Source organism: Macrotis lagotis, chromosome 6, assembly GCF_037893015.1.
Source record: "Macrotis lagotis isolate mMagLag1 chromosome 6, bilby.v1.9.chrom.fasta, whole genome shotgun sequence".
Classification (NCBI taxonomy): Eukaryota; Metazoa; Chordata; class Mammalia; order Peramelemorphia; family Peramelidae; genus Macrotis; species Macrotis lagotis.
Window position 1 is genome coordinate 81,123,619 of NC_133663.1, and position 27,380 is coordinate 81,150,998.

The 27,380-nt window shown below is 36.8% G+C and overlaps 1 protein-coding gene across 7 annotated transcripts in view; it reads right to left on the bottom strand.

Moving 5' to 3' along the window:
* Positions 1-26,851, bottom strand: part of PIKFYVE (phosphoinositide kinase, FYVE-type zinc finger containing) — a 90,041-nt gene extending 63,190 nt beyond the window's left edge. For 2 of the 7 annotated variants that reach the window (XM_074191491.1, XM_074191488.1), the window contains exons 1-8: positions 26,666-26,772; positions 22,318-22,498; positions 21,191-21,346; positions 17,556-17,674; positions 12,291-12,462; positions 8,609-8,816; positions 6,620-6,709; positions 3,789-3,872 (exon numbers count right to left, since the gene is read on the bottom strand). In XM_074191491.1, the coding sequence (XP_074047592.1) occupies positions 3,789-3,872; positions 6,620-6,709; positions 8,609-8,816; positions 12,291-12,462; positions 17,556-17,674; positions 21,191-21,346; positions 22,318-22,489 (1,001 nt within the window). In that variant the 5' untranslated portion in view covers positions 22,490-22,498; positions 26,666-26,772. Of the gene's footprint in view, positions 1-1,964; positions 2,878-3,788; positions 3,873-6,619; positions 6,710-8,608; positions 8,817-12,290; positions 12,463-14,435; positions 14,643-17,555; positions 17,675-21,190; positions 21,347-22,317; positions 22,499-26,665; positions 26,773-26,827 lie in introns of those variants that run through there. The other 5 variants (XM_074191492.1, XM_074191490.1, XM_074191489.1 and 2 more) reach the window with 4 other exon arrangements.
* Between the last annotated feature and the right edge of the window lie 529 nt (positions 26,852-27,380).

The window sequence follows — 27,380 nt, forward strand, 5'->3', positions numbered from 1 at the left end:
AAGCCAGCTATCTTTTGTCACTGTTTATAAATATGTAGAGAATTTTAAACAAAGTAAGCCAAAATTCACTAAGAGAAAGTTGTACAGGCTGTCCCAAAAATCTTGATTCAAGACTTTTAGGGATAGCCTGTATGAACATTTAAATTTCCTGTCCCTTGATTTTTTAGTAAATCCCACTACCCAAATAATACATACAGCATCTGTTAAAACAAAAGTTCCAAACAATGTGTGGTAGAGGAAATACTGGGCAGAACTATATAATTAATGTTCCCTCCCTGTAGACTATGTCAAATAGTTAACCTCTGAGCTGACCCCCATTCCACTGTCCAAGCTATAGGGATGAGTCCAATGGCCCTCCAGACCCAATCAACAAAACAATGGATCCCTGCCCTAGCCTGAAAGGATTAATCTTTGTGCTATAGCCCTCCCTTCTACATATTACTACCTCATCTTCCTGCCCTTTTAAAAGCTCCACCTCTCCTCAGCTGAGTAGTGGTTTCCCTTTGGGAAGTCACTCTTGGGGAGCAGGATCCCTCAAATTTTTTCTCATACTTCTATATCACTCTTTATGCTTATTCTCTGATGGCAACTGCTGCTGCTAATTCCCTATTCTCTCCTAACTTCTGCTAATCACACTAATATGTAATAAAACTTTCAAGTCTTTTAAGTGAATTCATTCATGTTCACTGGAACCCCTGAAGTCTTTGACATTTTCCAGCAACAAATGAAATGATTTGAATTAACATTTCCAATACAAAGAGGTTATTTTTTTTCTGTTGTTGTTCTAGCTCATCCTTACTCTGAAAAAGGCCATTTTGTACTATTTTTGACACTCTCCCTGCACATTTTAAAAGGCAAGGAAAGCTCAAGATGGAGCCATGTCTTCCCTCTGCCTCAGTTCCTCACAAATTCAAACATAGGAAAAGAAAGTTATTAGAACTTTCATAACTTCTGTGAAAAAGATAACAGTCCTGCACTGTACATAACAGTACTAACACCCTAAAACAACCCTATGAGGTAAGCATGGCTTTCATTATTTAGCAGATAAGGTCACTGGGATAAAATGTTTAAATTTTAGTAACAGTAATACTAATGTTAGTATATAGTAATGTTTTTATTAAGGTGGCTAGATGGCACAGTGGATAGAGCACTGGCCCTGGAGTCAGGAGTACCTGAGTTCAAATCCGACCTCAGACACTTAATAATTACTTAGCTGTGGCCTTGGGCAAGCCACTTAACCCCACTGCCTTGCAAAAAAAAAAAAAAAAAGTAATGTTTTTATTTAATTTTTTAATGACACAGAAAGGATAATTACTTCATGGAGTCTAGTCTGTTTTCCCCTACCTAAATTATGCCACATGTATTTTTTCTTTTACAAAAATCTGAATTTTCCATTATAAACATTTAATTATCTTCCCCATATTCATACACTGTCCACTTGGCAGAATTTTATCACCTTAATGATAGAATGTCTTAACTCTTTAAAAACCTTCTATTTTAGACTACTGAGTTATAATAGGACAAAATTCTAAAATTCAATGTAAGAGTCATGATCTCACAAAGATCAACAAAAATATAGTTCACTTCCATTTAAATCTTTCACATGGTCTAAATTTTATTAAAGCATTGTTTTTCTTGTCACAAGTGAAGGTTCAATTTGTGTACTTGAAATAACTGTGATACAAAAATATCAACAAAAATTTTTTTTAATTAGAAAAAGTATCAAAATAAGTTTATGGCAAATTCCCCTAAAAATCAAATTCTTAAAAATTCAATTTATCTATGACCCCCCCCTGAAATTTGCTAGACAAAAATCCATTAAGTACTTCCATCTACATAAGCATATACTTGGACTTTTGTTTCAACTTTTCACTAAAATCTACTGTGCTTTTGCAATTAAAGATAAAAAGAGGGCAATGAATTATGTGAGATCTCTACATAGTTATATGTTCCAAAAATCTTACCTAAGGCTCCAAATCTCACCTCTCCTTCCTCTCTGGCCACTTCCTCCACAAACTGCACCTCTCCTAGGCAATCACAGAAACAAAACTCTGGAGCAACTTCAGCCCAAGGTGGCCACTCAGTAGATTAGTAACAGACTCTCCAAGAACATCACTTTAAGAAGCTAGATCTTCCATATTCTTTACAACTTCCTGTCTGACAGTCAGGTCCTCCTTAGGACCTTCCTAATTAAATCCCCAAAGATCTAATCAACTCTATACATGGGGTGTGTCAGAGAGACAAAAAAAAAAATTCCCTTCCCTGGCTCTTCCTAGTAAACTAGAGGTCAGAGACAAGTCTTGGATTTTTTGTGCCATATTCTAGCACTGGAGTTAAATGTTCATTTTGTTGTTTTATTGATGTTTGGTTCTTTTGTCCCATTCTCCATGACCCCATCTGATGTTTTCTTGGCAAAGATACTGGAGTGGAGAAAGAAATATGGAATCTGAGAACAGATCAAAGCATACTATTTTCATTTCTTTTTTGTTTTTATTTCCTCTTTCTCATGATTTTTCCCTTGTGAAAGATAGGCAGACTGTCAGACATGGCAGAGTGTCCTCTGGAGGAATGAAATTGGAAATAGTAATAACAATGGACACTTATTATTGAAGACTTATGCTTCTGATGACCTCATCATCAACACTGCCTTTGTTAAACAAAACAATAAAACTTTGTGGACCTCGAAGCAAATGTTGACATTTAATAGATTATGTGATTATAAGGAGAAAAGACAGACAGGGTATGACAGTGAGGAAGGCAATGGAAGAACACTTCCATAGTGTTTTCAACTATCATCAATCAATGCTTTAGTCACTGACTTTACCTCAGGTTGAAGTCAAGGCCTCCTTAGATAAACAGATTGTAAATAGATTGTCCAGTGACAATCAAGGGCTGGGGTGGGGGGTGGGGGGTGGGGGGTAGGTGTCCTTTCTCTTAGTCATTGCTGGCTAGATTCTTTACAATCCTCCTAAATAGAATGATTGGGTTTTTTTAGGTTTTTGCAAGGCAATGAGGTTAAGTGGCTTGCCCAAGGCCACACAGCTAAGTAATTATTAAGTGTCTGAGGCTGGATTTGAATTCAAGTACTCCTGACTCCAGGGCTGGTGCTTTAACCACTGCAACACCTAGCTGCCCCCTAAACAGAATGATGCTTCACCTGGAAGATGGTCATCTACCTGAGGGTCAGAAAGTTAGGGAACAGTTGATATAGTATTTGCTGCCTGACACCTCCAACAGAGATGCCAGGAACAGAAGTCCATATACAACTTTTGTAGAGCTGACCAAGGTTGCTGATTCTGTCAATCAGGAGGACTCATAGAAAATTATGTAAAAATTTGGTTTTAGAGAAGTTCATGATGGCATGCTTGCCTGGGTTCTGATGCTCTGGTTATTTCCCAGTCACCAATGGAGCGAAACAAGATTTATCCTTGCTCCCATGATTTTTTCAGTCATGAAGTCAAATGTTTTCAAAGTGGATGAACACAGCATCAAGGTCAGCTACCATGCAGTAAATTCTTCAACTTGAAAAGGCTACAAGCCAAGACTGAAAGCGAAAGAAGGTTGGTGCAGGAACTTCTGTTGCAGATGATTGTGCCCTCAATGCAGCCTCTGAAGCTGAGATGCAACAAAGTATGAATTGATTCTCTGCTGCTTGTGCTAATTTTGGTCTAACAATTAACACCAAGAAAACACAGGTGCTCCATCAGCCAACATCACACCATCCATATGTGGAACCATCGATTACAGAAAATGGAGAAGTTTTGAATACTGTGGGTAACTTCACTTACCTTGGAAGTGTCCTTTCCAAGGAGGTACACATTGACAATGAGGTTGACACTCGCATTGCCAGAGCTAGCTCAGTGTTTGGGAGGCTCCAAAGGAAAGTATGGGAGAAAAGAGGAATTAGACTGACTACCAAGCTAAAGTTCTGCAGAGTTCTGCTGACTTTATTGTTGTTTGCCTGTGAAACCTTAACAGTCTACCAGTGCCATGCCAAGAAATTGAATCACTTCCATTCGAATTGTCTTAGGAAGATTCTGAAGACCACCTGGCAGGAGAAGCTACCAGACACTGAGGTCTTTTATCAAACTCTACTACAGAGAGCTCAACTATGATGGGCTGGCCACATTGATTGAAGGCAAGTGCTCACATGCTAGTCAGAAAAAAACAAGGACACTTGCTTTACAAGGACACTCTCAAGGTCTCACATGAACTTTAGAATTGATTGTGCAACATGGGAGACACTAGCTCAAGACTGTCCAGAATGGGCATGTCCTCATTAGAGAAGGTGCTGTACTTTATGAGTGAGGCAAGATTGAAGTCACTCATAAGAAAAACATGATCCACAAATTTAGAGAATCAATCTTAAATGTTCACATGATCTATTTGTGTCCAAGCTATGGTAGAACTTATATTGGCCTGACCAGTCAGTCAAATACAAGGTAACTTAATTCTAACATAGTAATGTCATTTTGGTCCTCTTCAACAAAGAACACCCATCAATCATATATATGCTAAAGAGTAGACAATTAACAATGAGTCCCTACCTTCATAAAGTTTACCATCTAATGCACTAGAGGAGAATATAACATGTATACTAGTAGTAAGAATTTTTAAATGATTACGTGTATAGGAGATATCAGAAAGACCTGAGAGACTCAAAAAAGGAAAATCACTCTTAGTTAGGATATTTGTGAAGAGCTCTAATATTCTGTTGCAAATAAATATTTCCATAAGCAGAAACAGATTTGTCATAAAAAAAGAGAAAAATGTCTACAGAATGTCAAGTTGCAGGGGAGAGGGCACTGGTTGATGACTGAACTCTTTATTGACCCCAACTGAGATTTTTTTTGGCAAAGATTCTAGTGGTTTGCTCATTTTACAAATAGGAAACTGAGGTAAACAAGGTTAAGTGATTTTCCCAGGGTCACACAGCTAATAAGTGTTTAAAGCCTAATTTGAACTCAGAAAAAATGAATTTTCTTGACTCCAGGTCCTACTGTGTGTGTGTTTCCCAGTTGATTCACTGAACTAAAGCATTTAATCAGTCTGTGCCTAAGTTTCTTCATCTCTAAAAATGAGGGTTTTGGCCTTGATGATCTCTAAAATGCATCCTAAGATCCTAAGTCTCTAAGGGAGACTTAACAGACAACACATTATCTGAAAAGAAAAGATGTTTTAGATATTAGCCAACATGTACCAATTACCAGTGTTGCTAGGAAATCTGCAAGTTGATTATTTTCTCTCCTTATATACTTTCAAACATGACTTCCTAATACAATGATAATGCAAATTAAGTAATGAAAAAAATTTTAATCAAAATCTAGTAATAGTCTACACAGATATCTTCTCCCACAAAAAGGTTTACCAAATCAGAAAAAAATAAAAAGGGCCTATCTGACAGGATTAGCTAAAAAAGTTTTCAATAACAGTTAATACTATAAAATCGCAGTATTTCAACATATTCCATGAAACCAAAATTATGTTTAAGCTTTTATTTAAAGCTAGGTTCTAAAATAAAGGAAAAATACCAAGATGACTCTAATTATCCACAAGAAGGCAATTTAATGGTAAGCCTGGCACCCTGTCTAACAAAACCAACCACAACATAATATAATAAATTCAGTGGATGCATAAACTTTGAATTTATTCTCTAAAATGTGCTTTTGAAAAGTTATCATGTGGCATGACAGAAAGTGAGGATCAAGTAACTCAAGTTGTCATTTCAGCTCTGCTACTAATCAATGAAGAGGTCTTAAATTTCCCTAAGCTAAGGTTTTCACATCTATGAAATGAAAAGATTATCTCCAAATGTCCCTTCTGATTCTAATTAACTTGGGAGAGGATAATTTAAGCCATATCAAATAACATATCCAAAATTTCTTGCAGGAAGCAATTTAGATAGTTTGACTACATTTTGAAAAAAGTTGTTCTGTGAACAGTGAGCATTTATTCAGCAAATCATTTTTATAAATTTGAAGTAAAATCCCTCTTGCTACTTACAAATAACAGCTAAGAAAAAAAAGTGTCTTTATGGAAGATAAAATGAGTTTGGTACAATGAACATGGCACTAAACTTGGGAGTCTGAAGTCCTGATGTTGGATTCAACTTAAGATATTTATTATTGGGGTGCCTAGGTGGTGCAGTGGATAGAGCACAGGCCCTGAAGTCAGGAGTACCTGAGTTCAAATCCAGCCTCAGACACTTAATAATTACCTAGCTGTGTAGCCTTAGGCAAGCCACTTAAACCCTATTTGCCTTGCAAAAACCTAAAAAGAAAATTAAATTTTAAAAAAAGATATTTATTATTACTAAGAGTTACTAAAGTTACTAAAGTTACTAAACTCTCAGATTCAGTTTCCCCATCTGTGAAACTGAGTTAATTTTACTTGCTACCTAACAAGGCTATTGTGAGATAAATGTTTTTGCAAATCTCAAAATATTATATAAATTTAAGTTTTTGTCATTAATATACCAGGAAATTGAAGCAATGGCTTCCAAAGAACTGGAAAAAAAAAAAGTGTACCATTATTGAATCAGAACCCTGCTGTTCCCTTGGTTCCAAGGTTTTAAATATATAAACAGGTTAATCTGCAAAGATTTCATTTGCTATTTTACCTATTTCTAGCAGGAGATTTTCCAGCATCCTCTTGAACAGAAACAAGTCTTGTTGAGAGAGTAGAACTTGAGGAGTCTGGATGAATCAAACTAAAAAGGAAAATAATAAAAATCTTTATCACAAAGAAGGAAATTAATGAACCAGTCATCAAAGAACAAAACCAAAACTATAAAAACACTATTCTTCTGCGTTATGGTTGAGCTAGGAAATAGTATTCCCAGTCTAAAAGTGTCTGAAATGTCAGAAGACCTGCTTTTAAAATATTAAATATGGAAATAAAACATCACAAGTATAAGAAGAGCAAATTATTCAGTAGGCCTAACTAATAATTAATGTGGTTTTAATATGTGTGGTTAATAAATCTAGTTTTAATTTATAGTCACACTATAATAAAAAAATAAAGGCAATTATTAAAGTACTTTACTGAAAAAAGTAATGAACTAAAAAAAATCTAATGACCCTGAGCAAGTCAATTAATCCCAATTACTACTTAAAACATAAACTTAATTTATCAATGCTTTCCATACTTATTTTCTGATTGTTAGATAACATAGCATCAAGTTTTTCATATTTTCAAGTCACTCGTGCAAAGTAGTGAACTACTGAGAATCAACTTATCTTCCCCCAAAAGGAAAGAATATAGCTGTCTGAATTAACAGAACAGTCAGTGAACCTAATTTTCAAGTCCGTTCACTCATGATTTCTTTCAAAACAATAGTACTCCATAACATTCATATAGCATAATTTGTTTGGTCATTCCCTAATTCAAGGCTGTCTAAAATGAGATATGAGGACTGCATGTGGCCCAAAGGATTACTTTATTGGGCCACATATGAGTTTATTAAATGCTTTGGTAAATGAAGCCAAGCCACTGAAGAGCTCTCACTAAAATAGTAAATTGAAATATATTGTCTATTGTTTCAATAAAAACTTTAAAAGTAAGGTTGGACAGCCCTGTCCTAATTGATAGCTATCCCCCTCAATTTACAATTCTCTGCTACTACAAAAAAAGTTGCTATGAATATTTTTGTACATGTGAGGTTTTTTTTACCTTTTTTTATGATCTCTTTGGGGTATAGCCCTAGTAATGGTATTGTTGTATCAAAGGGTATACACCTTTTTATTTTTTTTTATTGCCCTTTGGTCATAGTTCCCCAAAATGGTTTGGATATGTTCACAACTCCAACAACAATGCATTAATGTTCCAGTTTTCCTACATCCTCTTCAACATTGATCAATTTTCTTTTTTTTAATCATTTTAGCTAATAATAATAATAATAATGTTTGTACTTCATCTTTGAAGAAGTCCACAACATCAGGGAGGTGATGCCATAAGAAACAAGTGGATTTGAGTGAGGGGGAGCTATGCTAAGTCACCAGCCTCCCTTTCTCCTCCAGAGCCATCTAGGTCCAGTGGCCAGTTAGGAATCAAGATGACTGGAGAGGGCCCTGGATGCAGAGCAATCATAGTCAAGTGACTTGCCCAAGGTCACATAGCTAATTGGGATTCGCATTCCTGTCCTCCTGAATCCAAGGCCAGTGCTTTATCCCCTGCACCACCTAGCTCCCATATCATTTTAGCTAATCTGACAGATAAGAGGTGGTACATCAGAGTTGTTTAAATTTGCATTTCTTTAATCAATAATGATTTGGATCATTTTTTCATATGCTCATACATGGTTTAATTTCTTCATCTGAAAAGGGGCCTGTTCATATCCTTGATCAAGGACAATTCTATAAGACTTATGGTGTTTCCTTTATAATCTTATATATTTTGGTTTTGACATGTAAAAATCTTATTATGGAAAGGATCTATAGACTTTACATAATACAAAAAAGGTGAAGAAGCCCTGCTCTAACAAAAACAGTCATATATCTTTAGATTGTAATCTCAAAAATACTAAAGTTTTAAAACACCTTCCCCCATTACCACTGCCACCACACACACACACACACACACTGATAAATCAAAATAAGATTTTCAGTACCTTTGCCAGGCTAAATCTTCCTCTAAAAAGATGTTGCGGCTTGCTTTTCTACTACCAACAGGTGTTCGTGGTTCAATGGGATCCAGTATAGAGACAGAGGAGGCAGAATCTGAGAGAGCATTCAAATCCTCCCCAATGGAATTACTATCTGTGGAATGAGCATAACTTAAAGCTATTTTTCGACAGTAAGTGCAAGCTCGAAGATCTCCTAAAGGAAAAAAATGAAAAGAATGTGATTAGATATGTTGCTTAATAAAATATTTTATATTCTTAAATTAAGGGCTAAAGTCATTGAGTTAGTAAATAGAAAGTCTCAATGAGTTAACATATAAGCAAATAGAGAAGAAAACTTTTTAAGTATTCAATTATAATTATTTTACAAATTTGAAGAACCAATATTAAGGAATGTAAACTACTCATTATCAATATCTAATCAGGTACCAGAAAAACATAGTTCAAGAATGCTAAACTTCAAAAAGAGAAAAAGGCCACATCATAAAGGACAAATTAAGAGTAAAAAGCAAGTTTTTAGCAGGGTAAGCAAAGCAATACAAAGAAAAGATTTGGCCCACAGTAGGGGGGAAAATTAAAATTAAGTTCTCTGTTAATAGACCCTGAAAAGGGACTTCTCGTCTAATGTATCATAAATGAAAGGGCTAAAACACAAATGGAGCTTCAGTCAGAATGGAGAAACATTTCTTGTGATAAAATCACTGATTCATCAGGAAACATAACTATAAGGGGAAATCATCCAGTTCCTATTTCAGCAAACTCAGAGGAATCTGCTTGTGCCAGGCCAGTCAGTTCTCTTGCTACAAAACACCACATGTAAGCTGACAAAAGAGAAAATAGAACAGAAAAGAGAACACATGGTCTCAGTCTCTTAACAATCCTCTACACAAGAGATCTGTTCACAATGAACAGATTTCAGCAGATTCCTCCGTTCTATGAGTCCCCAGAATGAACTTTTCTTAAGCATCCAGGGTATCTTTTCCAGCTTTCTGGACACTTGGATGTTCCTCCCATATGGACAATCATTCCATCATCCATTTCCATGTTTTGATACAGACTGTCCCCCATGCTTCTCAAAATTGCTACTTTTATACTCTAGATGAGGGGAGTCCTGATTCCCCAGAAATATCCTCATCTCTGCTTTAGGCAAACTTATATGCACACAAGTTACTTCTTCTACTTTTGTCTCTATATACCAAGTCCCTAGCATAGAGTAAGTATGCGAAATTAGTGCTTTTTGATTGTCCAAATGTGAACCAAAAGATAAAAAAAGGGCATTGCAGAAGAATTAGTTTCTAGTGGGTGCTATCACCTCATGCCTCACATGCAAATACAAGAGTAAACTTGGCAGGGGAGATGCTTTTTCCTAATGTGACACATTTGCAAAGTGCACTTGCCAACCACTCCTGCCTTAGCTCTTTTGTTTCAGCTCACTCTGCATTTAATGCTGTTCCCTCTCCAAACTCCTGAAATGCCAGAATTCAAAACTCACACCTGTCAATGACTCACTGTGGAACCTTGTGAAAGACATTTAACCTCCCTAAAATGTATCTAAGTCACAGATAGGCTGAAATCTATGGAGGGAGTACCCATGCTGCTAATTCCATCTCCACACTGATGCAATCACAGATCCTTTGCAAAGTCATAACCAGTACTCTTAATGTATCATATACTTCAAACTCAAACACAGGTTAAGTTTCCCAAAGATAGTGATTAAAACTCATCTTCACTAAAAGTAATCATAAAGAGTAAGTTTTGTTATTTTCTATGTAAAGGTTTTATTTTTTAGGGAAATAAGACTTGAAATTTAAGAACATTAATATGCTTTTCCTAATTCCCCCCAGCTGCTAGAGCCTCCTCCCCCAAATTACCAATAGAATATGAGCTCTTCTTCCCCAAAAAAGACACATTGCTTTCTTCTAATAGAATATAAGTTCCTTGAGGGTAATTTATGATCTTTAGGTTAGAAAGTTTTTATTATAAAATATGAGTTTTGTCATAAGTTCAGGAGACCATAAATTTTGGGGTCTACTGAACTTAAATGGATTTATTGATATTTCATTAAGCCGAAATATTAAAGAGTAAGATTTGTGTCTACTCTTTTACCAGAAATACTATGAGAGCAAAATAAAATCAATTCTCATAATAGCTAAAGTCATTCCACAAATTTAAATATTTTGAGAGTAGTTTTTCAGCTAAGCTGTTGTTGACAGAAACCTGTCGATCCATATTGTATTCTCAATCTTAATTGCAGTGATGTTGACTAATGGTCATAATATTTATTATTTTATTTTATTTATTTATTATTTATTATTTAAGTCCAGATTCATAAACCATAAAATGTAACAATATAAGAAACCTCAAGATTTAAACAGTAACAAAAGAAAAGTGAAAAAAAAGCAGCATGAGTAGCCATATTATTCCTTTCTTTAAATATTTCTGAACACCTAAAGTACAGGATGCAGTAAAATAAGACACACAAACAGTTTAAGATAGTGATTAAAACTCACCTTCACTGAGAGTAATCATAAAGAGTAAGTTTCATTATTTTATATGCAAAGGTTTTTATTTTTTTTAAGGAAACAGACTTAAAATTTAAGACTATGGGTGGTGGCTAGGTGGCTCAGTGGATAGAGCACCAGCCCTGGAGTCAGGAATACCCGAGTTCAAATCCGACCTCAGACACTTAATAATTACCTAGCTGTGTGGCCTTGGGCACACTTAGTCCCATTGCCTTGCAAAAAAAAAAAAAAAAAAAACTTTAAGAATGTGTATAAAATTTAAGAACATGCTTGTTCAAAGCAACTTATCATCCAATAAAGTCTCTTTGATCCTTAATTGAAATATATTAAACTTACAAAAAAGTCTATTCTAGCATCTAATAAGTCTGTGTAAGAATATCGGGAAATAACTTTTTGTAGAAACAGTCCTTATCTCTAGTTTTATCTTAAATTTGTTGTTGTTTCAGTTATGTCCATCTCTTCATGACCCCATCTGGGTTTTTTTGGCAAAAACACTAAAATGGTTTGCCATTTCCTTTTCCAGGTCATTTTACAATGAGGAAACTGGGGCACAAAAAGAGTTAAGTGACTTACCCAAGGTCACATGGCTACTAAGTGTTTATGGTGAGTCTTCCAGACTTCAGGCTCTGCCTGTGCCACCTGTAGCCCTTTTCTCACTATTTCTATAAAACAACTAATTTGAGGATCAAATCACTCACCTGTTATTATCAGGCTAAAATAATTTCGCGTTCTCTGAATCACTTCTTTTAAGAGCCTTCTGCAAATCACTTGGTAAATAGTAAGTTATATACCCAAGAGATTTCTCAAAATCTATTTTTATACTTAAACTCAACTTCAAGGCTTCTGTGTTTTGTGAATTTCATTTTCTTAGTAATCATAAGAATTCTACAAGTTTATTTACACCACTCTAATGGTATTTATTATGTGCTGCCTTATGCTATAGCTATATTATTAGTTTGCCTATTAAATATCAGGTTCTTTAGTGGGAGAAACAGTCACTTATCTCTCTCTCTCCCACTCTGTGTAATCATTCCTTTATTCAGTATACATTCAAAGACTTGAAGGACTGAATGAATAAATACTGCATTATACATTGCCTAAAAGTAATAGTTATAATAATGACACACTGGTCAGAAGAACAGACTTACCTGTATAGCCCATAAATTTTCCAGGTATTTCTTGATTACAACATCGACTACAGAAAATCTGACCACATAGCCGGCAATGGTGCCTACGCCTAAAGGTGGTAAACTTCTCACTACAGTCATAACATTCTTTACATTGGCTATCTGGCATCCAGTACTGCTTCAGGTCACTATCCTAGAATGTAAAAGTGATATGTTTGGTTCATTCATTGTATTGTTTTTTTAATCACAGAAAATCAACTTTCAAGGCTCAAGGAAAGAAAGAATTAAGAAAAAGCAATAGCATATATTTACCATCCCAAATATGTTACAATTCTCCCTCCTCCAAAATGTAGGTTGGGATCCAAGTACACATGGTGGAGTTCTATTACTAGTGTTGCCATTATTTGAAAGAGTACAATAGCACAAGTGAAGTTTGTGCAGTTCCCTGGAAGTGCATTTACCAAGAATCAGTGAAAACCCTTGATCTAGTATCTTAATCTGCTCAGTTCCAGGCAGATTACTAACCTTGAAAATTAGAAGTGGGTTTCCATATACACTTATTACTAATCTTTTTAAATACCTGTATCCAAATTTAGTATCTAATATAACAGAAAAAATGAAAAGACAACAAAGTTTCTGAGGAAATCACAGATCCTCTAATGTAAAAAAATTCAGCACTATTTAAAACTTCTGATTAACATTCTAGAAAGACTTGCTGAATAGAAGTGTTTTTCTTATGTAGAAAACACACAATTATGGATACTAACATACAGTCAGTTTGTTTTTTACTATTACAGAAATACAAATGTTCCAGATATTAAAGGTTAGCTTGTAACACACTTAAGATACAAGCTCTGTAATCTCTCTTATTTTTCTATCTTTAAAATAAATCACTGGAATATACTAATACTTGGCCCTTATTTAACTCAATTCTCTTAAATCGGTATCTAGGCAAGTGTCCATGGCAACCATGAGCATTGTCAAAACATAGCCAGGAAAGAAGGGTTATGAGGCATTAATGCCACTAGCATTTTTCTCAACCAACTTTTAGGAAATCCTTTCACTGGGGTCCGTGAACTTTTTAAAATACTTGAATAACTCAATTTCAGTAGTCTACTTTGTAATCTCACATATTTTATTTTAGGCATTTAAAAATATTATTCTAGAAAAAGATCCATAGGCTTTATAAGATGTCTACCTTAAAAGCCTATCTTGAAGGGGTCCGGGTCACACAAAAGTTGAAGAATTTCTAAAGCTACAAGGATACTTCTATAATCTAGGACAAGTTATTTAAGTAAAAGAAGGCTTGATCTCCTATGTGTAAAACAAAGAGTTTAAATAAGAAAGCTTCTAAGGCCCTAAGGTTCTGATCCTTCACATAAAATTTTTTGTTGTTGACATTCAGTTGTTTTAGCCATGTTCATCCCTCTTGGCAAAAGATACTGGAGTGATAAGCCATTTTTGTCTCCAGCTCATTTTATAGGTGAGGAACTGGCTAACAGGACTTGACCTGACTGACACAGTTAAGTGTCTGAGACAAGATTTAAATTCAGGAAGATGAGTTTGCAAACTTTTACACCACTTCACCACCAACCTGCCCTACAAAGTTAAATACAGTGCTTTATGTAATTTCCCTATAAGATTCCAGAACTATGATCCCTACCCAGCCTCCACTCTTTCTAATTCTGGAGCTTATGATCCCTCTTGTCAATTCTAAAGTCATAATCCTTCTAGAATCTAGACAATTCTAGAGTTATGGCCACTCCCTCTCTCTAGATTTCAGATCTGTGAACTTGGGTCAGTTGGTCAGTCAGTTGATCTCTGACTCTATCTCTTTCCTTTTTCTCTCCCTCTCTGACCAAGAGCTATGATCATAATCTCTCTAGACTTATATCTATAACCTCTACAAGTGACTCTGCAATTGCTCTAAACCACACTGAAACTGTAATTCTATAATCCTATAAGTATTTGAAGATCTACAAGGGTAGACAATGAGACACATGCAGAAGAAATGTGACAAAAATTTCTGACACTGAAGACCTCATAATTTAGTTGGGAAAGTCAGGAGTAACATTCAAGAAGCAATAGTAGAAAAAAAGACAATACATTTTAAAAATCATAAATTTTATATGATGTTTCAAACTCTGAAAAGCACATCCAGGTTACCTCACTTAAGTCTCTCAACAATCCTGTGAAGTAGGTGTTAGAGGTAGTATCCCCTTTCCAAAGATGAGGAAACGAAGGTTCAAGAAAGAGAAATGACTTGCTCAGAGTCACACAGCTGGTCAGGCATTAAGAGGCAGGATCTAAAGTCAAGTCTTCCTGAGTCCAAGTCTAGTACTCTATCCACTAGACCATACTTCTCCAAAAGCACAAATTTCAGGGTACAAACTTTAAATCAAGAGTAGAAAAGAAAGAAAAATCAACAAAGGTTTGAGCAGCCAGGGTCAGTTACATGAAAAGGGACACAAGCTGGGCCTTAAAACATGCACCAGATGCTCTAACTCATTATTGATCAGAGAAATGCCAATTTAAAAAATTCTTAAGACATCACATCCATCAGACTGGTCAATATTACAAAAAAAAAAAAAAACCATGCACCAGGGTTTAGGTAAACACAGAATGAGTCTCTCCATGAGATGAAGAATTTGGATGAAATAGAAAAGTGAGTAATGAATGAATGACTCTATAAAGATTTCTGGTTTTTGCCATCACCCTTAGTTCCCACCTGTCTTCTTAAGCTGGGATACACTCTCTATTCTGCAGTCATGCTCTATGGAAGGAATAGCACCTCAGCTGTCCTAGAAACAGAAAAAGCAATGACCCAAAGGTCCAACGTCAACTAAGAGCTTCCTTCTCTCACTGACCTCAAGAAGCCTTCATTTCAAATCCTGCCTCAGAGCCTTGCTAACTGAATGACTCCAGGCAAGTCACTTACCCAGTTTCCTCATTTGTAAGATGAAAATAATAACAGCCCCTGCCTCCTGGGTTGTTTTGAGCATCAAATGAGACAACATGTGCCAAGCTTTGCAAATGAAAATTTTTACTACTACCCCTCCTCCAACTCCATTTTCTTCTGGTAAAGGTCCCCTCATGTAGCATTCCCCCAGCCCCTGGCAGAACTGCTCAGTCACAGGGCAGACGATGAGTAGACACTGAGCCTGGCCAACAGAGCGCTTGCTTCTGGTCACACTAGTCCCATTCAAGCTACCTCACTGAGGTTGTAGCTTCCAAGGCTGGAACTTGGTCTGCAACAAGATTCTTAGTGCCCGCTGAACTGGCCCTGAAATCAGTGTGAGGCCAGGCCCTAAACATCTGAGAAATATAGATTGGGGATCAAAATTAAGAAGCAGAAGTAGAGAATACTAAGAAAGCACTAAGAGAAATGGGGGGGGAAAGAAAAAAGAAAAATCTTGTTAAGAAAAATGTGATTCCGTATATACCATACCAACAAAATTATAAATTCTTGACACTGATAGATAAGTGAAAGAACTACGTACTCATTCTCTAAGCAAGAAAAAAAAAACAGGGGCGGCTAGGTGGCGTAGTGGATAAAGCACCGGCCTTGGAGTCAGAAGTACCTGGGTTCAAATCTGGTCTCAGACACTTAATAATTACCTAGCTGTGTGGCCTTGAGCAAGCCACTTAACCCCATTTGCCTTGCCAAAAAAAAAAAAACCTAAAAAAAAGAAAGAAAAAAAACCCTAATTATGGCTGATATTCATACAAAGACCATTAGTTTCACATCTATATCCATTATGGCAAAACAAAGCCCTTGAAAAACCCATCCATCATCTTTAGAATCTCTAAAATATTTCCATCCATAGTCTCATCATCCTCCTGGCTAAACTTGTCATTTTTCCTAACACCAGAAATGAAGATATATTGAAAACTATTTATTCACATATAAAACTATTAATCACATTTTTACAGCTTTTAGTTTCATTTATTTATAGTGTTCTAACACACTGGGAAATCACTTGTTTTTAAAGTGTTTTGGTAGGTTTTATGTTTAAATATAATTTATAATTTTTTAAATGTGACTTTAAATTATTTTATACTGTGGGTGGGTTTGAAAGAGGAACTTAACTATTTTATTCCATTATACCATGAATTTTAAAATAGGCTTTTGTTGACTAATTATCATCTCTTATCTTGTTGCTATGGAAAATGCATTATAGTTCCAAGACAATTAACAATACAACTCATTTTTAGGTTTGAGAGACTTCTAGAAGGGAAAAGGGGAAAGGAGGGAGGAAGGGAGAAGAATTGAATAGGAAAAGAAATCATTTAAGGAAATACAAAAGATAGATTTGTAATTCTTTCCCCAGTGCCTAGCACAGTGTTTGATGTATAGGAGGTGTTTCATAAATGCTTGCTGGGACAGCTAGGTGGCATATGGATGGAGCACTGGCCCGATCTCAGACAATAATTACCTAACTGTGTGACCTTGGGGGAGTCACTTAACCCCATTGCCTTAAATACAAAATTAAAAAAAAAAATACATGCTCGCTGGTTTGTTGTTATCCATCCTTCATTTACAAAGAGGACCAATGACATCGCTGTGATTTAGGGTAAGACAGAGCTGTCCAAAATCCTCAGCCTCATTCTCTCTTCCAGAGTCATCCAAGTCCAGTGGCAGGACAAAAGTCAGGGTTGCTGATGGTTCGGGATTCTGTGGATAATCCTGACATCTTAGTGTCTGACCAAGTTCTCAATGGTCCACAGAAACTACTTCATTTCCTCTGTAGCCATGGAACAGACGGTTCTCAGTCCTCCAAGCGACCAGGCTTTGGAATGGAGATTCCTCCCAAACTCCCCAATAGGTCTAAGGTCTGATGTTTACCTTCAATCTGATTTAGGCCCATCTCCAGAGACCATTTTACTAAGGTGTGGATACTACACATGCGTCTTGATTTATTAATTAATAGAAAAAATATATATCCCAATTTTTCTGGCTCAAGAATAAGCCCACTCCAAATTGTTTGGACTCTGAATGAAATTGTTATATTTACATGTAAAATAGTAATAGTTTCATATGTAATGTAATAAGAAAAACAGAGGATAGATAATGCCAAAATCTCTGCCTACTATTGCTTTAAGTTATGAGGACCATATACATCCCATTTCTCTTCAATAGTTCATTCAATATATTGGTAGGATAGGGAACAAGCAGCATTAACTGCTGAAATAAGCACTTTAGCATGACATTTCTAGCATGTTTTCCGTGCTCATGTCATTACCTAAACAGCTGCTTATTAACCATCCCAAGCTTCTAAGCAATACCTGGCTTTTCCCTTCCATGATTTCCTTGAGACGCTTTAATACTGTGCTAAGACTTCGAAGCTGGACAGCTGTTCGAGGGTCATGGCCACCAACAACAGCTTCGGCTTTCCTTCTGGTGTCTAGGAAGGGTTGAAAAGATTGAGTTAGTTTGGAAACAATTAAGACACTTTATCAAAGCAATGAAAAAACCTCCAGCAGACCAAAGATGGAGCATAGTAGCTACCGTCTGACAAAGGAGAAATAATTCCCAAACACAGAATAAGACAAATATTTCTGGCAAATCTGTGATTTGTTTTGCTTGACTCTACTTGTTACAAGGACAGGGTAGGAGGAGTAGAGGTAATGGAGAAAGAAGGAAAAAAATGAAAGGAAATTTTATTGCCAAAAAATAAATAATACCAAAACACTGAAGAATCCTTAGAAGGAAAAAGAAGGAAGTTTGGAGGAAAACATAGACAAGCAGGACATCTCTGAAAGTAACAAACTGAATGTATTTGCATGCTTTTTTTTAATAAAAAGCAATCTGCACTTACTAGATTAAATTTATGGTTTTACATGTAATACTGTTTCCTGTTATTTATATAGAATTTTTTGGTTTTTGTTAAATCCAGAATTTAAAAAAATATTGACAGTATTAGATTGTACTTGGCTTTCAGTGTATGCTCGTGTTAGTTGATAAGCATTTATGCCTTTATTTTAAGATAAGTGTAATTTTTAATAGGTTTGGTTTATAATAGATTTAATAGGGGTCGAAACTAGCAAAAAATTCTGAGTGAATTGCACTGTTGGTGGAGTTGTGAATTGATCCAACTATTCTGAAGAACAATTTCAAACTAAGCCAAAAGAGCTATAAAATTATGAATAGCTGTTGACCTAGCAATACTGTTACACTAGGTCTGTATCCCAAAAAGCTCATATAAAAAAAAAGGAAAAGGACCTACAAATACCAAAATATTTAGAGCAGATCTTTGTGGTAGCAAAGAATTAGAAAATGAGTAGATATCCATCAATTGGGGAAAAACTAAACAAGCTTGGTATATATGAATGTAATGGAATACTATTGTACCATAAGAAATAATGAGCAGGCAGATTTCAGTAAAATCTGGAAAGACTTACATGAACTGATGCTGAGTGAAATGAACAAAACCAGGAGAATATTATACACAGTGGCAGCAACACAGTGTGATGGTCGACTATGATAGACTTAGATTTTCTCAATAATGCAATGATCAAAGATAATTCCAAAAAACTTGTGAAGGAAAATGCTATCCACATCCAAAGGGAAAAACTATGGAGTTTGAATACAGATCAAAGCATATTATTTTCACTTTTTTTTCTTTTTCATTGTTTTTCCCTTTTGTTCTGATTCTTCTTCTCACATCTTAGAAAGGGGTGAGGAAAAGAAGGGAAGTAGGAAAATTTGGAGCTCAAAAATCTTACAAAGATGAATGCTGAAAATTTATATATAATTAGAAAAAATACTTATTAAATGCAAAAAAAATTCTGAGTGACAATATATAGAATAAGTTTTAATTTAAAGCTATCTTTGAGGCTAACTACAATTAATAAATTATACAAATAGAGAAAATAGTTTTATAAGGGTCTAGGGGCCCTCATACCAAAGGAAATAGAAAATGTTGAGCCCAAGGAAAGGATTAGAGACACAAAAGGGTGAGGGGAACATAGAATTAAAAAGGTTCAAATTCCAACACCAAGATAACAGAACCATTTAGCATTACTCAAAACAGCTAGATTAAAAAGCAATCATGAACTGTTATATTATGAACTTCTAAAAGTAGAATAACATGATCAAAGACCCATTCCAACCTGAATCTGTTACCCTTTGAGCTCTGTTGTGGGTTACATCAGGAGGTCCTTCATGAGTAAATCAAATCACCCATCCCTCCTAAAGGGAGCTGACATCAAGAATCTTCTGTAACCCAGCTTCAGCTCTGAGCTCAAAAGATCTCATATCACTTAAGATGCCTTGCCTGTCCAGGTCAATACTCCCTAGCCTGAGGGTTCCACTGCACAGCATTTAAATTATAATTGGAATACATAAGAACACCAACCCACAAATATGGTCAGTTTTAATGTTGCTAATTTAAGAATGGAGATGAACATATCTAAAAAATGTATGCAAGGTTGAGGGTCCTTATTAGATAGTTCCCCTGTAGTAATCCACTTACCCAGTAATGTATATGTGTATCATACAGAGTACAAGTTCCGTCTTTAAACAAGCACCCCCAAATTTCCTGGGTTACTTTGCTCTATTTCCATTCCATATCATTTCCACACCATACTGCCTCCACTCCAAGCTCCTCCTCAGATCCCTCTCACCAGACCCACCAGAACTCTGCCCCTAAACCTGGGGTTCTTCTGTTAAGTGAACTTTCACTTTTTCTTGCCTATAATTAGACTTCCTCATCACTCGCTGGACATTTCCAAACCTCACTGGCAAATGCATCTCCCTTACCCATTTTCTTCCTCTTCTTCCTAGACTACCCCCTTCTCATTAGAACATAAACTCCATGAGGGCAGGGGTTTCCTGCTCGCCTGAATTTGTATCTCCAGCACCTTGGACAGTGCCTGCCACAAAACAAGTGCTTCATAAATACTTGATCATCATCCAGGTCTGAGACAGTGTTTGTTATATGCCTGAAAGCTTGGGGCAAAGGAAGGAAAAGAAAAAGTATGCATTGTGTTCAAAGCATGAAAAGAAATCTATAAATATGAACATGGGGAGAATTCAGCTACACTGTCTTATAAAGAATGGCAAAAATCCCAGGTACAGTTTCTTCTGAGTCACAAGATGATTGTGGCAAGGTATCGGTCTGTGATTTGTGATTTAACAAGGAAGGGAGAGATATAAAAAGAAGCTCCAGGGATCACACCAGGTTCTCAGTCATGCACGAGCTCCAATCCTGAAGCCATCTTTATCCGATCATCCCCAGAAAAATGACAAGAACCTTTACTTCCCCCTCCCAAGCACCACCACCTCTCCCCTGAGGAAAAGGCTCAAAAAAAGAACAAAACTTGTCTGTCTATGTTCCTGACTAAGAAGAGGGAGAGAGGAGGACTAAGTTCTTCCAGGTCCCCTTCCTTTATTAGTTCTATCTCAAGCACTGATCCAAATTCTTGACTGGACAAAAGAATCACATAAAAAAACAGAGTGACAGTAGGGTACCAAGACAGTGTGTGTGAGAGAGTTAAAATGGAATCTGTTTTTTCACTATGAAAGAAGTAGGAACAAGGAAGCAGCCCACATGGGGGGGAGCCAGCCAAAGCATCAATGCAGAATTCATGTGGGAAGTTAAAACAAGCCTGAATTGAATTCTTCTGAATATGCTATAAACTATGAGCCACTGGAACTCAAGCAAGTGACTCAAAAGCCAATCAGGAGCTCTCTACTTAACATGAACTGAAACAATAATAAACTCTGAAAATGAGTTTTTTTTAGTTCCTCCATTAACTAATTTAGGAATTTAATCATTTTAGACAGCCTTTAATTTCTCAAAAATAAGACTATGTAAAGGAGAAAAATAAGTCAAAAACAATCAAGGAAAACAATGATTAAAAGAAAAAATATTTTATCATCACATAAAGACAGTTCGAGGAAAAAAATTTTGTTTTACCTAAGACAGTAGATGATCGGCGGTGTAGATCATCATTAAGTTGCTTTTTACAGGTTACAGGGGATGATCTCACAGATTGTGTTCTTGAAGAGTGTTGAGGACTGGCCCAACTTCCACTCAGAGACTGCTGATCTCCCTGTCCACCTTCTGGTCTCTCTGCAGAATAAGACAACCTATCACCATTTGAAAAATATAAGATTTGAAACTGAAGACATAAAGAGAACTCAAAAAGAAAGGGGAATGAGACAAATTAATACCTTTGTCTCTACTTCTTAAATTTTAAATTTCATTTTAAACTGCATTAATGCACGCACACATTAACCTTATCCAAGACAATTTTTTACATTCTGCTGATGTCATTAACATTTTCCTAAACCAAACTGAACCTTAAAACTCATAAGTCCTTAAAATACTGGCAATCATTCAGGCTGTTTTAACAAACTATTTCACATGGTACAATCACATGTGAATCACATGTTAATCAAGCTCTTTTCTAATTTTCCCCTTAGAGAAGAAAATTTTGCTTTATAAACCTCAGCTATAAATGTCACATTGGTCATTTATCACAGTTGAACTTCAATCTAAAAGAGTTAATCAGCAACATACTTGGTAACTTCCTGAGCTTTTAAAAAAAACTTCTTGAACCTTTGAATGCTTTAATTAGAATTCTGTGGCTATTTCTCAAGAAAGAGAAAAGAGTGAAGAGAGGACTTAGACTCAGCCTGCTATACCTTCCTTCAATAAACAGTTTTGCATTTACTTCCATTTATGTGCCATCTTCCTTTTTACTGATGGTTCACCGTTTGACCTTTCAGTGAGGCAAAAGACATTTTGGAAGAAAAAGAAAACATTAAGTATTGATATTTTTTTCTATGAGGAACTTCTTTTTACTACTAGTCTTCAATTCAGAACCTCATATATCCTTGGATGTTTAAATTTTATTGCTGAAGATTTAATTGATGATGCCACTTTTCCTTACTAAGCAGTTTTTCCTTATTGGCAACTGAAGGATAAAAACTGCTGTCTTGTTGATATTTCAAGAAAACATGTAAGAGCAAAGTTAAAGAAACTTCAGATTTCCTTCATCAAAGATGTAGGCTCACTGACATCCAACATCTAAAATTTACCTTTACTGAATCGAAAAAGATTTACAAAAGAACTATATGCTGATTTAAAAGGAGGTTCATCTTGATCTGGAGTCAAAGGTTTGAAGTGCGTGAGATGAGAGGGACTAGTAGGAGATCGAGGCAGATCATTAGAAGAATCCAATGTTGGAGATGTCTTGTCATCTGTGGCCATTTCATGTGTCTGGCAAAACAAAAACGAAATGAAAAGTCCAAGAGTCAGCAACAAGCAGGTTGATGACTAATCTCGAGGAAAATTTACACATATGAAAATAGATTTCTAGTTCATATAAGGAGGATCTTAATTAAACTGTATTCATAAAACTAGCCTTAGGTGGAAAAGATGGTACATGAAGCTTTTAAAATCACCAAAACATTCCTTCCAGAGCAAGTACCAAATAGCATACATTTAAAAAAAACTGGAAATGAAGCTGAGATAATTTTATGAACAATTTATAAGGAATCAACTTTAAGGTATTTAAGAAAAAATTAAATTAAAATTTATAAAAAAAATGCTTTTAACTGAGTTTATGAACCCGTTTGTTAAAGGTTTTAATTTTCATTAAATAAGGACTGAATCTATGAATTGGTAAAAAAAAAAAAACTTCCTGTACCAACACAGATCAGCACCTGTTCAGCAATTGATAGCTTTAAAGCTCTTGAATAGCTTTATATATATATATATCATGAACCTCTCTATTAATCTGGTAGTCTATGGATCCCTTCTCAGAATTTTTTTTTAGTGCATAAAAATAGTTATAAAATTTATTTTAAAAAAAAGTTGATAAGCCCTACATTAAGAACCCCTGCCTCAGAGAGATGCCTAGCCACTGAGAGATAAAATGACTTGATCCAGGTCACAGTGTCAGTTTATATGTCAGAGGTGGACTGAATTCAGATTATCTCCAACACCAGCACCCTATCCACTAAGCAAACCTGCCTCATATGCTTTTCATCAATTTTTTTTTAATGTTTCCCTTAACATTACTTATTGGAGAAATGCTTCCTAGGCATTTTTTGCAATGCAATAAAATTGTATGCTTGCCTCAAGTTAAGATCTGAAAGGGACACTAGAGATTATAGATGAAGCAAACTGAGGCTCAAAGAGATAAAATTATTTAACTAAAATCAAATAAGCAGTAGTGCTGATATTTGGACCAAGATCTTCAGACTCTAAATCCCATGCAGGTTCTACTATGCCAATCTTCTTCCTCTTAAAGATTCAATTTAGGCCCTTGGGGATTTTCCTAAAAGATTTAGGGTCATCTGAGGGGGAAAAATTTTTTTTTAATAGTTCAAATACCTCACAGTTTAAGTATACAAAGTTTCTGCTTCTCTCTGAATTATTTCCACTATTACAAGAGGGATTTGGATATTTTTGTTTTACTCCCTCCTATCTACCTATGAAAAATAACAGTCATTAACACAACTTAACATTTAATAGAATAAGCTTAGCAAATAATACTTTGTGCCTCAATTTCCCTGTCTCTAAAATATGGAAGAATTGGACTATCTAAAGTGCCCTCCAACACTAACATTCTATGACGATGATTTTTACTCCTCTATAATACTTGCAACTTTTCAGAGCCCTATGTATTTTTATCTCATTTCATCTTCCCAACAACCAAAGAAATATCTAGACATTATCCTTTCTTTCAGGTGACGATAGTAGGGCAAAGATTAAATGACCTGTCTAATGTGATACTGCTAATTAGTGGGCCAGATGGAAATAAAATTTGTCTTAGTTTCAGGTTTTTCATATTAGACCAAATTCTTTACATATTAGACCAAATTCTGACTCTAAGAAATGTTCAATTTTAAATTATCTGAACTAGCAGTGACACTTCTTGACCAAACTAACCCAAAATTGTGAGAATTAACTACTAGTTACTTGGACAGAATTTTAACATTTAGAGGTCTAAAATAAAGAATTTGGGGGGGGGGGTAATTCGGGTACTAAGTTTCACAAGCTCGGAGGCAACCTTGCCATAAATTTAAGAACTCTGGATACTCAAATCAAGTCAGTAAGGTTTGAAAATATTCACACATACATCCAGTCTAAAATAAATAATTTGTGGAGTGGCGGGAGGAGGGGAGGGGAGGGTATCCAGGTACTAAGTTTCACAAGCTCAGAGGCAACCTTGCCATAAATTTAAGAACTCTGGATGCTCAAATCAGTAAGGCTAAAGAATATTCACACATACATCCAGTCATACATCAACCTAAGGTAACTAATAATTAAGTGTTCTCAGGGAGCAGGTTTTAAAAGTCAGAAAACAGGATAGTGGCCTGTACTACTTTTGAAAATCATTGCAATAAAGCAGGTGACAACCCTTACAATACTCTCCCAAATGGTGTTGGTATCACTTCTATAAGATCACCCTTGGGTTAGAGGGTCTATTTTCCCATGTAAATGAAAATGTCTATTATGTCAATTTGGAGATAACAATAACTTCGAAAATTTCTGGGGAAAATGCTCCAATGTGATTGTAATCAAATAGTGTTAAACCTAAGAGGGATGCTTCCAAAATGCTTCGGAAAAAAAACTGAATGCCTTCCAAGATTTTTTTCAAGTTAACAGTTCCAAGTGAAAAGCAAATTTCTTCCTTAATCTCACTTCTTAGAAGTACTGCCCTTAGTTCTGAAACAGCTGATGAGTTTATCATCAACACTTAACCCTTTCCCACTTCAAAAGGCAAAAGTAAACATTTACAATACTAAACAGGACTATAACCAGAAGATGTTTTTTAGCAGATAAAAGAAACTTATGAGATCTACCAGTGCTTTCTTAGTCCATTCCAGACAACCAAAAAGTAACTATTCATTAGAACCTCTCATAAAAGAAAAAAGCTGAACATTCTAAACTTTAACATGAGATCATTAAAGATCTTTCTTTCGTTTTTTGACCAGAAATTAAGTGCAAGTGATCCCGGCAAGATGTTTTTTAGCAAATAAAAGAAACTTATGACAGCTCTACCAGTGCTTTCTTAGTCCATTCCAAACAACCAAATAGTAACTATTCAGTAGAAACTCTCATTTAAAAAAAAAAATGAACATCCTAAACTTTAACATATGAGATCATTAAAGATCTTTCATTTGTTTTCTGACCAGAAATTAAGTGTTAAGTGACCCCGGCAAGGTGTTTTTTAGCAGATAAAAGAAACATATGACAGATCTACCAGTGCTTTCTTAGTCCATTCCAAACAACTAAATAGCAACTATTCAATATAACCTCTTTCATTTAAAAAAAAAAGCCTGAACATTCTAAACATTAACATATGAGATCATTAAAGATCCTTCATTTGTTTTTTTGACCAGAAATTAAGTGCAAATGACCCTGGCAAGAAGTTTTTTAGCAGATAAAAGAAACTTATGACAGATCTACCAGTGCTTTCTTGGTCCATTCCAAACAACCAAATAAATAGTCAATATTCAGTAGAACCTCTCATAAAAAGAAAAAAAGCTGAACATTCTAAACTTTAGCATATGAGATCATTAAAGATCTTTCATTTGTTTTTTGATTGATGGGTTGCTGTAGTCACTGAAGTAGAAAAACCGAAGTGTAACTTTTTTTTTTTACCATTAGTAGGGAAAAAAAATTAAGAAAACTACCAGTCACTCCCATTATAAAAAGAGTGTTATGCAAAATCTGGAGGACTGAGAACCACAATGAAGGGCCTATTCTCTCCACAGGCCTTAGCCTGTTCACCCCCTTCAACAAATAATAGTCAGCAAGAACCGAAGAGGGTTTCTTTCAAAAATACGTGTATTTCTGGTGCTGTTTCATTTTTAAGAGTTTATTAAAAAGTATCAAGAAATAAACTTCAAAAGAACTGGGAGATGAGCAAATGAATGTTTTATTTAGCCTCTACACATCTGGGGAGACGAGTGCGTTTTCTAGTTTCACCATCCATCCACACACCTGCCAGCCTGGGGCATTTCTCCCATTGTGCAGGAATATTTTACAAAAAACACTGTTTTTGGAATTGGAGGGGGCTCCTGATTTCTAACCCAAATCGGTATTCACGTTACCCCACCACCACCACCACGAGGAAGCCCTTCCCTTCCCTTCGATGGCAAACTTGGTGAGGGGGTTCTCCTGGGGGCTTGGGAGGGGGTCGCGGCTGAACAACAAACCCCCCCTCAGCCCGGAGATGCCAAACTTTCCTTCGGGCTCTCTAGAAGGGAGCGGGACCCCTCCCCCCGGGCGAGACCTGTCATTCTCGCGGCCCCCTCCCCCGGCGGGCGCGGCACGTGACCCGGCTGGGCCCCGCGCCCCACCCCCCCCACCCCCGGCTTCCCGTGCTGCCTCCTCCCCCACCCCCGCCCCGGCACTCCCCTCCCCCCTCACCTGCGCCTCCCCTCCCCCACGCCCGTCGGATCGCCGCCACCCCCCAGTCCCTCCGTTGCAGGCTGGGGGGATGGGAGTGGGGGGGCGCAGCGACGCAGCGCCGGGGGCTGCAGAGGCTCGCGGCGGCGGCGACCGGCGGCGGCGGCAGGAAGCGGCGCTTACATGGTGGATGCGGCTTTTCGCTTCCCCTCCCCCTCCCAGGCCCCGCCCCCTCCGCCGGCCCCGCCTCCTCCTCCCGATCCGCTTCCTGTTCCCCCGCCCCCTCCGCCGGCCCCGCCTCCTCCTCCCGATCCGCTTCCTGTTCCCCCTCCCAAGCCCCGCCCCCTCCGCCTCCTCCCGATCCGCTTCCTGTCCCCCCGAGCACGGCCCCGGCCCCGCCCTCCTCTCGGGCGCTCTCGCCTCCCTCCCCGGCCCAGACTCGAGGAGCCGAGCGAAGAGCGAGGAACAGGCATCTGCAATCGAGCCGCCGAGCCAGCGGGGACGCATGCGCCTCCTGTCGCCGCCAGTGTCTGGAGTCCCTGTGCGCCCACCCAGAACCAGGCTGTACCGTAATCGTAGGAAAGCTCGGGCCTGTGATCACTTCGATAGTTAGCATCCTTGCTGATTTTTTTAATTAAATATTTTATTTTATTTATTTATTTATTTGTTTGTTTGTTTATTTATTTTCCCCCGATCTTACTTCCCTCCCCCCCCCCACAGAAGGCAATTTGCCAGT